Below are 14,452 nucleotides of genomic sequence, written 5' to 3'. Positions count from 1 at the left end.
CAGCTGATTCTTCAACCCCAGCTAACGAGAACACAGAATCTTTTTTTAATTAGAGTTTTATCCTTATTTTATATACATTGCCTGCATGTACGTGTGTGTGTGTGTGTGTGTGTGTGTGTGTGTGTGTGAGGGTGTGAGGGTGTCAGATCCCCTGGAACTGGAGCCCACTGCAGCTGCGAGCTACCATGTGGCCTCTCGCCTGACGCTCCACCCAGAGCACAGAGTATTAACCCAAAATAAGCAACAGCTGTGATGGAGTCTTGACGTGGCTCCCAAACTTCCCTCTGGAATTTCACCAGCCAGGCCTCGTCCTCCACACTGCTATCATTCTTACCTTCCAAGCTCCCATAGAACAGATCACCAAGCTATGACCACTCACTGGTTTTTTTTTTTTAGCTCCAAGTTCCAAAGCTCTTCCACAATCTTCCCCAAAACGTGTCTGTCACAACAATACTCTAGTATCAAAATCCTGGTTAGGGCTAGCATTGCCTTGGTGAAACACCATGGCCAAAGTAAGTTGGGGAGGAGAGGGCTTATTCGACCAGCACTTCCATATCACTGTCCATCACTGAAGGAAGCCAGGACAGGAACTCAAACAGGCCAGAAACTTGGAGGCAGGAGCTGATGCAGAGACCATGGAAGGGTGCTGCTTACTGGCTTGCTCCCCATGGCTTGCCCAACTTGCTTTCTTATAGGATGCAGGACCACCACCGCAGGGATGGGGACCACCCACAATGGGCTGGACCCTCCCGCATCAATCAGTAATTAAGAAAATGCCATACAGGCTTGCCTGCTGCCTGATCTTACAGAGGCGTTTTCTCAGTTAAAGCTCCCTCCTCTCTAATGACTCTAGCTTGTGTCAAGTTGACATAAAACCAGCCAGGACATATATCTAGCTCAGGAGCTTGCCACATATTTAATAAATGACTAATATGGATGCTTCAAGATTCCCAACTATCACCAACTCTCAAGGAGCAAAGCAGAAGCCATTAGCTTCTTCTCCGGGCCAGAGGAGTGGATTTTTGTTTGTTCTCACTCCCTGAAAAGCTCTCCTACTTCCTCCCCATTTTTCCGTTTTTCTCACCAGCCTGCCACTCTGGATTTTATACATACTTAGTTCTAATTCTAGTGTCTCTGTTGCTTCCATGGATATCTGCTGCTGTTGACACCTGTACAATGTAACTGTGGGTGGCAGGGAAGTCACATGGGTGCTCAACAAGGAAACTTCCTCGTGTTCTTTCCTCTGATGAGCCGCCTTTTCTCCTATTTTTCTCTTTAATGATGAAGGGTTGTTTTATGTTAACGACTTGGGCAACCTGCAGGCAGCCCCAAGGCACTGTGCCGACAGGAGAGAAGGCCTTCAGGGCTTGGTCTTTTGCTCCTGGGAGGGTCTTAGTGACCCCTCTTCTTGGCCTGAAAGCAATTCCTCAGTCTCAGACCTGCTGCTCGGTCTGCAGGAACTTGCTGTGGCCCTGGCCTGCCTTTGGTTTATGGATGTGTTCCAGCAGAGTGCTCCTGATTTTGAACATATTCCTCTACGTCTTCAGGTCAGGCTGTGACACAGGAAGGGTCAGTCTTCTTAAAGCCACAGTACCTCCTAAGCAGCAAGTCGGCTTACCTATGCCAGCTTGCCTGCCCACCCCATATGTCCTGGTGCTCTTCGGCCACCAAGCCCAGAAAAGGACAATTGAGAGGCTTACAGATGATCAGCCCATCTTTCGCCAGCTTCTGGCTCTCCCAAATGGTAGTGTTATTGGTGATTTCATTGATCTCACCAGCGTTGGGCCAGATCCTTCCGCCACAGTAGAGGGTGCCAAAGGGAAGCCTGCTCTAAGGGCCAAGCATGTTCATGGCTGACAACTTTCTTTAGACAAAAGATCCCAAACACACTTTTAAAGACTGACGGGAACTCCATTAACCAAACTGGCAAATTCTGTTCATATTTGACTCAATTTCTAAAGATTAAACTTTAAGTATGCCCCAGTCTGGCAGTTACTTGCCATCACCTTGAGGACAAAAGCCAGGTTCTTGGGCAGTACTTGCCTCTTCCTTAGTTATCCAGTTGGTCCCCCACTCCTCCACTCCCTTTAATAATTGTGCCTTTCCACACTTGGTTCCTTTTGCCCAGGAGACACTACCTGTATCTGCATTAAAAATCCCCACTCCGCTCTCAAGATCTGGGCTAGCTGTCCTCTCTCCTGTCAGTTTCTCATTATCCTGACATCTGTGTCTTCCTCATTGTACAATAGGTGGCCCCATCCAGCTTCCGTTCTGGGGTTTTTAGCACCTCGTCTTCTGCTGTCAGCATCATTGCCCAGGAAGCTAAGAGATCCTACTGCTAAGCTAATTTTGTAATCTTGATCATTTATAACATATTTTCTGGCACGTAGTAAGGGTCTGGTACAACAGAATAAATGAGTTAGCAAACATCTCATAAGATGGTATTTCTCAGAACTGACACCAGGCTCAAAAGAACATAAGCTTAAGATAGAGGCAAGTAGAAAGGGATTTTAGGCATTAAAAAAAAAAAGTACCACCGTATATACCATTTATTCCATTGTGTTTTCATTGTCTTATTTATTGTCGCCTTTAGAGAGAGATCTCCACTCGCTGGCCAGTGTGCCATATTGCCAAATGAATTTTGCATTCCTGTCTCTGCTCTAGCTCATATCTAAGTTCACGCTTCTTTGGGAGGTAGAAAAGGACAACGTCTACTCTGTAGTAACTGTCTCTCATGCCTGTCAGTGACCTAGAAAACAGCCCCACTATTCCTTCGTAACCATGGCAAAGCCAGGAATAAATAATACACGATAGATCTCCCCTCAGGCAAATGTCCCTTCAGGAATTGAGTTTACCGTAGAAGACATGACTGAATGAAGCCAGTCCATACTGACACCCCTCCTCTGCAAACAGATTGCAATTCACAGGAATGAAGTCGAAGAACTGGAAAAGTCTATTCATCAACTAGAAGAGGAAAATTTGGTGCTGATTGACCAGCTCTTTAACTGTAGACTTGTGGATCTCAAAATACCCAGGTGAGACACTCTCTGGCCATGACAGTTGGCATTTGTTGCTTTAAGAATAACCCTGGTCTGAGGGCAAGGACAGTCAGGTGTGGTGGCACACGCCTGTAATCCCAGCACTCTGGAGGCAGAGGTAGGCTGATCTCTGTGAGTTTGAGGCCAGCTTGGTCCACAAAGAGAGTCCAGACCAACCAAGGCTACACAGAGAAACCCAGTCTCAAACAAACAAACAAACAAATAAAAAAGCACCCTGGTTAAAGTCATTTCATTTCCAGAAAGTGTTTTGTAGACATTATACCTATGAAAGGTGGTGGCTTTTTTGTTTGATTTTTTAAAACAATGCTTTGGGTAGGTGTCACTTGTAATTCCAGTACTCAGGAGGCTAACACAAGAAAAGATTGCCATCCTGCATAGGCTACATAGTACTAAGCAGCCTGGGCTACAAAGTAACAGAGTAAAGAAAGATTTCATTCTTCAATGCTTTCACTAGATGGCAGTGAAAGTTCCCATCAAAAAGAAGGGAACCCCATGGCTAGAGAGATGGCCCAATGATTAAGAGCACTGGCTGCTTTCCCAAAGGACCTAGGTTCACGTACCATCATCCACGTGGTTACCATATGTAACTCCAGTGCCAGAGGATCCAGTGCCCTCTTCTGGCCTTTTAAGGTATTGCACACACATGGTGCACATACATGCAGGCAAAACACTCTTACATGTAAAATAAAAATAAATAATTCAAAAACATTAACAAACAGTAGCATATGAGCCAACTCGAAATGTATAGAAACACTGTGTGCATGTGTTTGTTTGTTTGTTTGCTTGCTTGCTTTTGTTTTGTTTTTTGCTTTTTGCTTTTTGTTTTTTTGTTTTCCCCCGGTTTTTCGAGACAGGGTTTCTCTGTGTAGCCTTGGCTGTCCTGGACTCACTTTATAGACAGGCCGGCCTCAAACTCACAGTGATCCACCTGCCTCTGCCTCCCAAGCGCTGGGATTAAAGGCGTGTGCCACCACGCCCGGTTTTGTGCATGTGTTTTAAATAGTTTATGTGTATTATTTCTCTTCCTCTTCCCCTTCCCCACCATCCTCCTCCTCACAGTGAACCCAGGGCTTTATACATGCCAGGCAAGAGCTCTAACACTGAACATTTCACATAATATCCTCAACATTTCTTACTGATTTTCTTACTGAAAATCCACAGTGACCTAACTGGTCTCATTCTCACTCTTCTTTCTGGGACTTTCCCTGCCCCCTGTACTCTTCCCCAGTGAACTTCTGGATACAAGACTCCATTCAGATTTCATCTTCTCAGGAAACCTTCCTTGTCCCCAAGGCTCACTCAAGGGGTGCTTCTTTCTGACTCCTAGAATTCTCACACTGATCGTCTCATTAGGAGTTATCACTTTAGAATACTATAGTGGTTTATCATTTTAACAAGCTTTATGCTCCTGGAGCATGGAAAGCAGGTCTCCCTTTCCCTTCTGTCTCCATAGTCTGGGAAGGAATAGGTGCTGGTGATGGTGAGCACGTGGCATGGTATTTATTGGCTGACAGGCTGTTATTTGTTCTTCTAGGAAACTGTTCCTTACTCAAGCCACTGGGCAGCAATTGGTGCCCGAAGACACCCTTTTCAAGTTGCCAGAGTTAGACACAGGTGCGATTTCCTCGCATGGCATTTCCTCACCTTAAAACACAGTAGCCTGAGCATCTTCTACAGGCGGGCACCGCACCTGCAGGAGCTCTGCAAGGAGTTGATCCAGCTCGGCTCTTCTCCATCCCTCCTCCCACACTTGTCCTGCTCTAGTTCCCTGTCTGTCAACTCATCCCTTTCATTTCTCTGTTCTTTTCCTCCCTTTGTCCTTCCGTTTTCTCTCAGACTCTTTCTCCTTTCTAAGGTTTCTCCAGATAACACAGGCTAGCCTTGCAATCATGTTCCTCCTGCTTCAGCCTGCCGAGTACTGCCATTGCAGACACACAGTGCTGTGCCTAAGTTTTAATCCCATTTACTATCAAATTCATCATGTTTCATAATGAATTAAGTAGATGTTTGTGGAGAAGGATAATATGGGAACCGCTTAGCCAGCCCAAATGCCAGTGTACCCCTTAGTTCCCCTAGTGTCTCATTAGTGTCTTAGCTATAAGAAGGACATAGAACAGTTTCCTAAAATTGACCCACCTCTTACTTTTATATATTTATATTTCTTCTTCTCCTCCTCTTCCTTCTCCTCCTCCTCCTCCTTTCTTTCTTTTCTTTTTGTTGTTTGAAACAAGGTTTCTCTGGATGTCCTGGAGCTTACTCTGTAGACCAGGAGGGCCTTAAACTCACAGAGATCCACCTGCCTCTGCCTTTTTAATTATTATTTTTTTATTATTTTTTTCCATAAATTCCTTACTCTTTTCTCTAAAAACATTTTGGGTTTGGTGGTGGCAGCACTACGGACTGAACCAAGGGCTCCAGAGAGGCTTCACCATCATGGTATTGACTAAGTCATTCCTTTAGCCCAAACTTTTACATTTCTAAGTTCAGAGTTCTTTCAAATTTAAAAAAAAAAAAGTGACTAATGATGGCATTGCATTTTGTCATTCTGCTCACAACATTAATTATTGTAAAAATAAGGTTTTTCTACACCTGCTCTAGCTCTCCAATAATGACACCAAGACCTATTAAATTTATTAATAAGCTTTAAGTACTATAGATGGGCAGATTCTCATCTCTTCTAACCCAGCTATGCTGACTTGGCCTACTTCCCAGCCATGTGCCATGTTACCTGCCATCTAGTCTCTCCCTGGCTGTTCCTGCTGCATTCAGTGTCTTCCTGACATTTCCTTCTTCTTTCCTCTCCCTTCACCTGGTACACCCTAACTGGGATTAAAAGCCCCACCTCAACACTCCTCTCCTCTCCTGCTCAGCTATTGGCTGTTCAGTTATTAGCCAATCAGAGATGATGGGGAACAATTTTTACACTCTACTGAGACAAGAGAATCTTCAATTGTAATGACAATGGCCACGTCCAGAATACAACCAGATCTCTGGTCCATAAATCAGCTTCTGACTACACAGTGCACAAAACTGTCTCTCAAGAAATTATTTCTTTGCTTTAATTCCAGAGGAGAATTTGAAATTGCCCTGTGAAACAGAGAGTGGAGACATATTGAACCTCTTGCTGGGGAGCAGCCCAGATTCCCAGCTCACAAAGATAGAAAGAGAAGGCAGTGCTGCTGCAGAGAAGGAGAGCTCTGTCATCCACTACTTACTGCATGAGGATGAGCAGGATTTCAAGGTGAGAGTCACAAGAACACAGTCTGACTAGAATGTCAGTTACTACAATGCTGGCAGAAAGAGACCTAAAATGCAAATACTGATATTTTGATTTGTAATTCCTGGTAAAATTGGTCTCTCCAGGAATACTATTTTTTTACTCCCACTCTCATTTAGTTACCTACAAGGGTCATTTACCAAAAGAAAGGCCAAGTTACCTTATGCTACATAATAAACTACCCCCTAAGCCTAGTGGTTTAAAATAATACTTTTTATTTGCTTATAGGCCTCCATTAGCTGGGATTTGAGCAATGGCTTCACCAGGTTCTCACTTGGGCAGTCACAACCATATGCTAGCTAGGACCACCCTCATCTGATGCCTGGATTGGGGCAAATGGCCCAACTCAAAGTGGGGGATACTCCTGTGTCAAGCAAGATGATGATGACTATGCCTGGGCCTCAGTTTCTCTTCATGTGAGCCTCTTCAGAGGGTGCCTCGAGTGTCCCTGTAAAGAACAGTGTCCAACTTCTTTCAGGGCAAGCAACCTCAGTGACAAAGGACAACAGCTCTAATGCTTGGAGTCCATGTGCTGTCACATCCACCATACTCTATTGGTTGAGCTAACAAAGAGGGAAGAATATAGCTCCTCCATCTTGATGGAAGAATATATAAAAGCAAAAACAAAAGACTCCAATCTGTGGGGGCAGATATATGTCAGACCATCTTTGTAAAATATATACTGCCAGTGGATGCCCAGAGTATCAAACCTATAATTTTTAAAACTCTGTTTTGTACATTTCTACTCTTTCCTTTTCTGGCACTGCCCAAGCCTTAAAGGTTCTAAAAGTCTGGTAGGAGAATGAAAGGTGTAAAAAAGGTAGAAGAAGTAGAATAAGTCACCATGTTAACTAATAACTTGCTTTAATTACCATTAAACTCATATTTCTTTACTAAAATAGAGTTGCCCTATGTAGCCCAGGCTAGCCTCAAATTTGAGAGATTCCTGCCAAGCTGGCCTCAGCTTCATAGCTATCTACCTGCCTCTGCCTTCTGAGTGCCAGGAAGTTCCAGAATTTCTTTTTTTAAGCTTCACTGAATTTCTAATTCTGGTAGGTTTAAGAGTCATCAAGAGCCAGGCATGGTGGCGCATGCGTTTAGTCCCAGTACTTGGGAGGCAGAGGCAGGAGGATCACTGTGAGTTCAAGGCCAACCTGGTCTCCAAAGTGAGTCCAGGACAGCTAGGGCTATTACACAGAGAAACCCATCTCAAAAAACCAAAGGGGGCAGAAAAAGAGTCCATCAAATATGGGTTAAGAACAACTCCAGTTGTATCCATCCTTTTTTACAGTATTGGGGACTGGACCCAAGGCCTCTCACATACTAGACACCCACTGATCTATATCTCTTGACTATATTAAAGACTAAAATTTGGGGGATAGCAATATGGCCCAGAGGTAATATGCTTGCTAAGTGTGTAGAAGGTTTGGCTTGGTTTCCAGCATTGGAAAAATAAAAGATGGACGTTCTAGTGTTTTTGCCATTTAAATGCCCAAACACCACCACTTGTATTCTGGAATCCTGGCTCCTAGTACGTCATGCTGTTACTTGGCAACTGTGGACAACAGACTGCAAGCTGAATGGCACTGAGTTTTTGAGAGGTATTCTTGTAAGCTTTGATGGAGGAGCTGTAGTGGCCATGGCATAGAACGTGTAGATGTCCATCAACTTCGTTTTAGCTTGAAAACTGCAGACAATGGCAAGTGTTTTGAAAGACAAGGCATGCCTCCTCTTTTCACTCTTTTAACTTCACGTAAACACTGAGAGCACCTAGCAACATGCCAGGTGCCTGTTATGGTTGGGAATTTCAAGAGAATGGGGGGGGGGCAGTTAAAGTCTCAAAGATGGGAGTTCAGATACACATCCATCAACAATTACCACATAAAGAGGAACTACCCTATTTATGATGTCCCTCACCAGCCCTTGTGTGTATCATTGCACCCAGCCCTCCATTGGCACAGGGAATATTCCAGAAAGACTTGCTGAAGTGTGTGTTGAAGGAACAGAACACGTGAATTATGGCTTAAGAGTCTTCCCAGAAAGGGCCTGAGCATTTGGGGCTGGCTAGATGATTTTATAGACAGTAACTACCCTGTTCCTTTTGTTGACTGACTATCCTTTGGCACCATGGGCTAAGTTTTCACTAATCACCAGCCAAAGAGCCTGTGAAAAGAATCAAAGTCCTGGACAAGTGGCTCAAGTATTACATTATCTAGTCCACTGCTAGTTTTCAATAATACAGAGAAGTCTGCTGTAGCTTTGACCTGGTGAGTGAAGGCGTATACGCATCCAATGTCCTTCTCCAACAAAGCAGTCCACAGGGGACACATTTCCACTAGCCAGTGCCCTAGCCAACTGACTCTCTTTGAGACCACCAGCTTTCCCTCCTGTTCACTGGGACATCTTTCCTACTCCAGTCCACAGGGAATATAAACTTTAAAAGTACATTGTGAAATTTTTGCAGTGGCTTCCATATTCCATGCAAATACAGTATTCACACAATCAGCAGTGCAAGGAGCTCGGGCAGGTGAAGGTCAGTCCAGGGAAGGAGTGCCTCATCTTTCAAGCCCACTTGCCAACTACCCATCCTCTTATGTCTTCACCACAGGATTACGTAGACTTGGGGCCACTGGCATTGAAGCTCATGAGTGTGGAGGGCAAGAAAATGCCCATTCATTTTCAAGAGAAGGAAAGTCCAGTCAAGTTTTATGAAGACATCCAGAATCCTGAAAACCATATCACACATAAGATGATGAAGACGTTTCTCTAGCCCTGGGAGCCGCGATGTGAAAACCAACTTTCTTGATAAATTCTTTGTCAATTAAAGTGTTCAAGTTGCTCACATTGCTCACACAGCAGTCCATTATCAATGCTGGTGTTTCTAATGGTTGTAAACACCTTTAAAATCCTGATCCGGGTATTGAGCTATTGATTTACTTGCCTGGTATAAGTGACAGAAAATGTACTGCTTTAGAAGATCATAGTTTCAAATCCTTCTCATTTGAAAATTCATGCATTCATTGATGGTCCCAACATAGAGTAGTTGCTAGAAATGCTTTTAAGAAAATGTTAGAGTGTATATATTACTGTCTACTTCTGCCTCTAGGTGCTGAATTGATGACTGTAATTTAAAGCTATTCTTTAATCCTATTTATAATGTGAATTACTTTATCTGTTGTTGAGATAAAATACCCTGACAAAAGTGATTTTCAAGAGGAGAGGTTTGGCATACATTTTGAAGGTGAAGTCCATCATGCCAGTGGGGGTGAGGGTTCAGAGTGAGAGGGTTAGGGATAGGGGCTTAGGGGTGGGGTTAAAGATGGGAGCTTAAGGGTGAGGGGTAAAGGGTTGGGGTTAGGCGTAAGGGGTTAGGAATGAGGGGTTAGAGATGGGGGCGTAGAGGAGTTGGGGCAAGAGGTGGGGTCTAGAGGTAGGAGTTGGGGGAGGGGATTAGAGGTAGGGCTTAGGGGTGGGGTTTAGAGGTGAGAGGTTATGGGTAGCTCAGGGTCTGTAAACACTGACTGCAGGAGACGGAGCTGAAGGAAGCTGGTAGCATTATATCTGCACTCAGGAAGAAGAAAATGAATGCTAAACCAGCTTCCTCTATTCTAACCCGTTGAGCATCCAAGCCTTCCCACCCCACTAACCTAACCAAGATAATCCTTCATAATGGCCAGAGGCTGATGTCATCTAAACAGTCTCTCCTAGGTGTGCCTGGAGGCTTGTCTCCTAGGTGATCCCAGGTCTTCTCAAGTTGACAGCACTAACCATCATACAAGAGCAAGAAGTAATAGTAGTATGCTCACTCGTTTTAAAAAACAATATTGCACTAGCAGGAAGCTCCTCCCTCCTGGAGCTATCTTAAGTCTGTCTACTGAGTCCCTGTGCAGTGACTAGCACTTTCCCTTGTGGGCACTGTAAGCCATGGGTACCATGATTGGACAAGTGTAATCAGCACTCCTTCTGCTCTATGACCAGATAAGACCACTGCATTATGTTTCCTTACACAAAAGGCAAGCCCTTTGCATCCCAGTGAGAAGTGTCACTGGCCTTTTTAACAGTGACAACCGCACAGCGCTGTCTTGAGGCCAGCATAGTGATTTTTAAATGCTAGTGCTATCCTTGGTCATTGTAGATTTACTTCTACAATACTGGTCAGTTTTGTCTTCAGGAGAGGGCGGTACCACTGCTGACTGAGTATGTTAGTTTTCATTGCGTTCAGTGCTTCCTGCCCCTTCCTGGTCTCTCCCGAACCTTCCATGTTTGCCCTTGGAATCAACAACAGGTAAATGTCATGGTTGTTTTCCTTTAGTCTGTTCTTGGTGGGCACCTCCTTCTCACCGATGCCTGCTTGTTCCTGAAGAGATGTGATTTCTGTGACCCTCTTACAGTGGATGCCCCTTACTCTTCTGTTCCTTGTGTTGTGTAGGGACCACGTGCTTTCATCAACTTCATGTGTTTTCCAGGTCACCATTCTACTTTCATATAACAATACTCCTTTAGAAGTTCTAGATGCATGGCACCATTTCCACCATAGTCAGATATATTTTTGCTGAGTCTGACATTATTTTCCATGGTCCCTCATGTGCACATGCTTTAGCTACACACACACACACACACACACACACACACACACACACACACACAAACACACACACACTCCATTTAATGTCCAGTCCACAGGCTTTTTTTTCCAATCTCTAAGCCCCACCAAATCTATTAAAATGGCTATTTGTCACCCTGGTAGTAGGGGCACACGCCTTTAATCCTAGCACTCAAGGCAGAAGAAGCAGGCAGATTTCTGAGTCTGAGGCCAGCCTGGTCTGCAAAGTGAGTTCCAGAATAGCCAGGTTACAACAGAGAAACCTAGCCTCAAAAAGCCAAAGTAAGCCCTACAAGGAGACCATCAAGGATCTGGACCCAGGGTAGCCTGCACAAACTGTTGCACCAATCAAGGACAATGCATGCAGTGAACCTAGACCCCTCTCAGATCTAGCCAATGGACAGCTCATTCTCCATGGTAGTGGGGGAAGCAGGGACTGCCTCTGACATGGACTCTGGTGTCCCCGATTTGATCTGATCACTTCCCCTTGGAGGGAAGGCGGGCGGGCACACAGAGAAAGGGGAGGCAGGCTATCCAGACAAGACTTGATAGGTTGTGGTCATATGGTGGGGGAGGAGGTCCCCTTCTGTCAGAGGTCTAGGGGAAGGGTATAGGGCAGAAGAAGGAGGGAGGGTGAGAACAGGAAGATATAAGTGAAAGGATAACAATGGGATGTTATCCAAATAAATTATTATAAATTTTCAAAAAAAGTTAAAGCCAAAATAAATGAACAATAAAATGCCTATTAGTTATACACAAGAGTAAAAATGTAGACTATATATGAGTCTTCTATTGGACCATTCCAAAACAACTACTCCATCCTGCTCTTTGTACCCCCAAAGTATTCATGTACTGTAGCACTGATCACTCCAGGCTCCCAACTTCCAATATGTTTTAAATGTTTTTTGTTTCGTTTGAGACAGTGTTTTACTATGGAGATTCATCCTGAACCCTTGAGTCTCCTGCCTCATCCTACTTGTGAGTGCTGGCACAAAGTATGTGCCATCACAACCAGTCCCATGGCATCCTCCCTCCCCTAGTCCTCAGCGGCAGGATTCTGGCAGTAGATACAGGGAGAGTGGGTGAGATTAGCTCTCCCAGCAGCAGCTGCATCCCTACCAAGTCATGTAGGTCTTTTTGCCAAAGGTCACAACTCCATTTGGAAGGCTCACTCAGGATGGCTTCTCTCCAGGTCTAGCAACTTAGCTGAACCTGACTTTGTCCCTTCAAGCCTGGAAGAGGTAGCCGTTCACTGTGTCGTTCTCTGAAGGGTGTTTTACTCACTGCCCATTCAGTCTCCCCCAGTCCAGCCAGCACTGTTACACGGGTTTGTTTTGTTGAACTTCTCTTGAGAATTCTCTTCGAATGTGCCCTCCGTCTCCTGTTAGAAGAGGGCAACTCTAGAAATACAGATCTGGGAAATGGCAGCAAAAGACAAAACTTAAAGCCATGAAAGGGCAGTGGTGATACACAATTTTTTTTTTTTTCGAGACAGGGTCTCTCTGTGTAGCCTTGGCTGTCCTGGACTTGCTTTGTAGACAAGGCTGACCTCAAACTCACAGAGATCTGCCTACCTGCCTCTGTCTCCCAAGTGCTGGGATTAAAGGCGTGTGCCAGCCCCCCCAAGCCCCCACCCCCATCCTCCAGCTGGGAACCGAACCCTGGTCCTTTGGAAGAGCAGCAACTACTCTCAGCCACTGGTCCAGCTCGCCAGCCTCAAACATGTCTCATTTAAAAAGTAACTCAAGTACATAGTCTCTTTCACTCATACAAAGTCAGAAGATTACAGTAGTAGATCCCACAGTATGAGGATAAAAAGCATGGGGCCTCGAGTTGGAAGACACAAGTCTGGCTCGTCACTATGCCACTTGCCACACTGCACAGGAAGGACAAATTTCTGAAATCTTGATAATGGATAAGAGTGTGTTCCAATGTCACATAATAAGCAACCTGGTACTGTGCTGCACTGGGATTCTAAGAAATACAAACTGCCATATAATTACATAATATATGGAAGGCTTATAAGGACATATGAGGTTTACTGTATATTTGACAAGCATTTATAAAATTCCTACATTCTTCTACATAAACACCAGCTTTTCTGAGTTAAAGGCCACCTGAAAAGAGGATTTTCACAAGAACGCCAGGAGAGGTGGCACACACCTTTACTCGCAGCACTTGGGAGGCAGAGGCAGGTGGATCTCTGTGAGTATGAGGCCACCTGGTCTACATAGTTCCAGGACAGCCAGGGGCTAAATAGACCCTTTCTCAAAACAAACAAATAAAAAACCCAGTAGGGATGCACTTAGATCTGGATGCGAAGAGTATCCGCACTTTGAACCACTGATCCAAACCACGTAGCCCTTGCCTATTGTGATTTGTGGAACATTGGGAAAGCTGCTTCCCTCTCATTCACACCTAATACCATTTTGAGAACCAAAGCGTAATCTATACGGGGTCTTGGTTAGGGTTACTACTTCTGTGAAGAAACACCATAACCAAAAGCAAGTTGAGGAAGAAAGGGTTTACTTGCCTTCTAGTTCCACATCATAGTCAACTGAAGGAAGTCAGGACAGGAACTCAAAACAGGGCAGGAACCTGGAGGCAGGAGCTGATGCAGAGGCCATTGAGGGGGTGCTGCAAACTGGGTTGGTTATCCTGCTTGCTTATAAAACCCCACAGGGCCAGGGATGGCCCCACCCACCATGCACTGGGGGATTCTCCTATCAAGCACTGCTGTGCCACTGGGCTCTGCTTCTGCTCTCAGAGCATCCACTCTGCATGGGGCTGGAAGAATGAAGCTTAACCAGGCAAGTGGGGTAGCAGGATCTCAGTTGGGCTGTGAGTGTGGGAGAAATAGCCTTCTCCAAGATGGTTTTCAGTGAAACAGCTCTCCTTTATTGGGGGCATAGAGCTATATAAACCTTGCAGAAGAGGGTAGGGGTTTTGAGGGTGAGTATACATCACTGGCTGGGGCTGAGGCGCTGGGAATGCTGCATTTGCATAGAAAAGAATTTAAGATGCTAGCTAGACATGTCCTTATAAGGAAAAAGGAAGTTTTAACTGGAAACCTAGTTACCAGGCTATGAGACTACCTCAAGGGTGGCAGAGGTGGGGGGTCACAAGGCTATGTGCACAGGGCATGCAGACCCAGAACAGGGAGGGAGCGATGCAGATTTACCTCTATGCAAGAAGAGGTCTCAAAATAAGACCTTAAGTAATCAAACTTTTAAAAAAAAATAGCAAGCTTTGCATTTTACCACAGTGAAAAGGGAAAAACAAAGCAACAAGGAGATTCATTGGCATAAAGGTCTTACTATACTTCTCAATTAATGGTAGACTAGGGGAGACAATTCAATCAGTAAAGAGCTGGTCTCAGTTTAGCTCCGGAACCCACTGTAAAAATTTGGCATTAACGGTTCAGAGCTGTAATCCTAGCACCAGCTGGAAGCACAGAGGAGCCCTGGAGCTCCCTAGCCACCCAGCCTTGCCAACACAGCAAAGTTGTGTCTC

At 44.9% G+C, this 14,452-nt stretch overlaps 1 protein-coding gene across 2 annotated transcripts in view; it reads left to right on the top strand.

Annotated features, from left to right (window-relative positions):
• CCDC83 (coiled-coil domain containing 83) overlaps positions 1 to 9,354 on the top strand; it is a 42,867-nt gene extending 33,513 nt beyond the window's left edge. Inside the window, exons 7-10 of one of the 2 annotated variants that reach the window (XM_084759844.1) lie at positions 2,914 to 3,035; positions 4,594 to 4,673; positions 6,128 to 6,300; positions 8,945 to 9,354. In XM_084759844.1, coding sequence (XP_084615970.1) covers positions 2,914 to 3,035; positions 4,594 to 4,673; positions 6,128 to 6,300; positions 8,945 to 9,106 — 537 coding nt within the window. In that variant the 3' untranslated portion in view covers positions 9,107 to 9,354. The remainder of the gene's footprint in view (positions 1 to 2,913; positions 3,036 to 4,593; positions 4,674 to 6,127; positions 6,301 to 8,944) is intronic. The other variant, XM_084759843.1, reaches the window with a different exon arrangement.
• Positions 9,355 to 14,452: the final 5,098 nt, after the last annotated feature.

The sequence above is a fragment of the Acomys minous genome (assembly GCF_964271855.1).
Source record: "Acomys minous genome assembly, chromosome: 2".
Lineage (NCBI taxonomy): Eukaryota > Metazoa > Chordata > Mammalia > Rodentia > Muridae > Acomys > Acomys minous.
The sequence above is the reverse complement of the archived record's forward strand: the minus strand, read 5'-3'. Positions and strand labels throughout refer to the sequence as shown.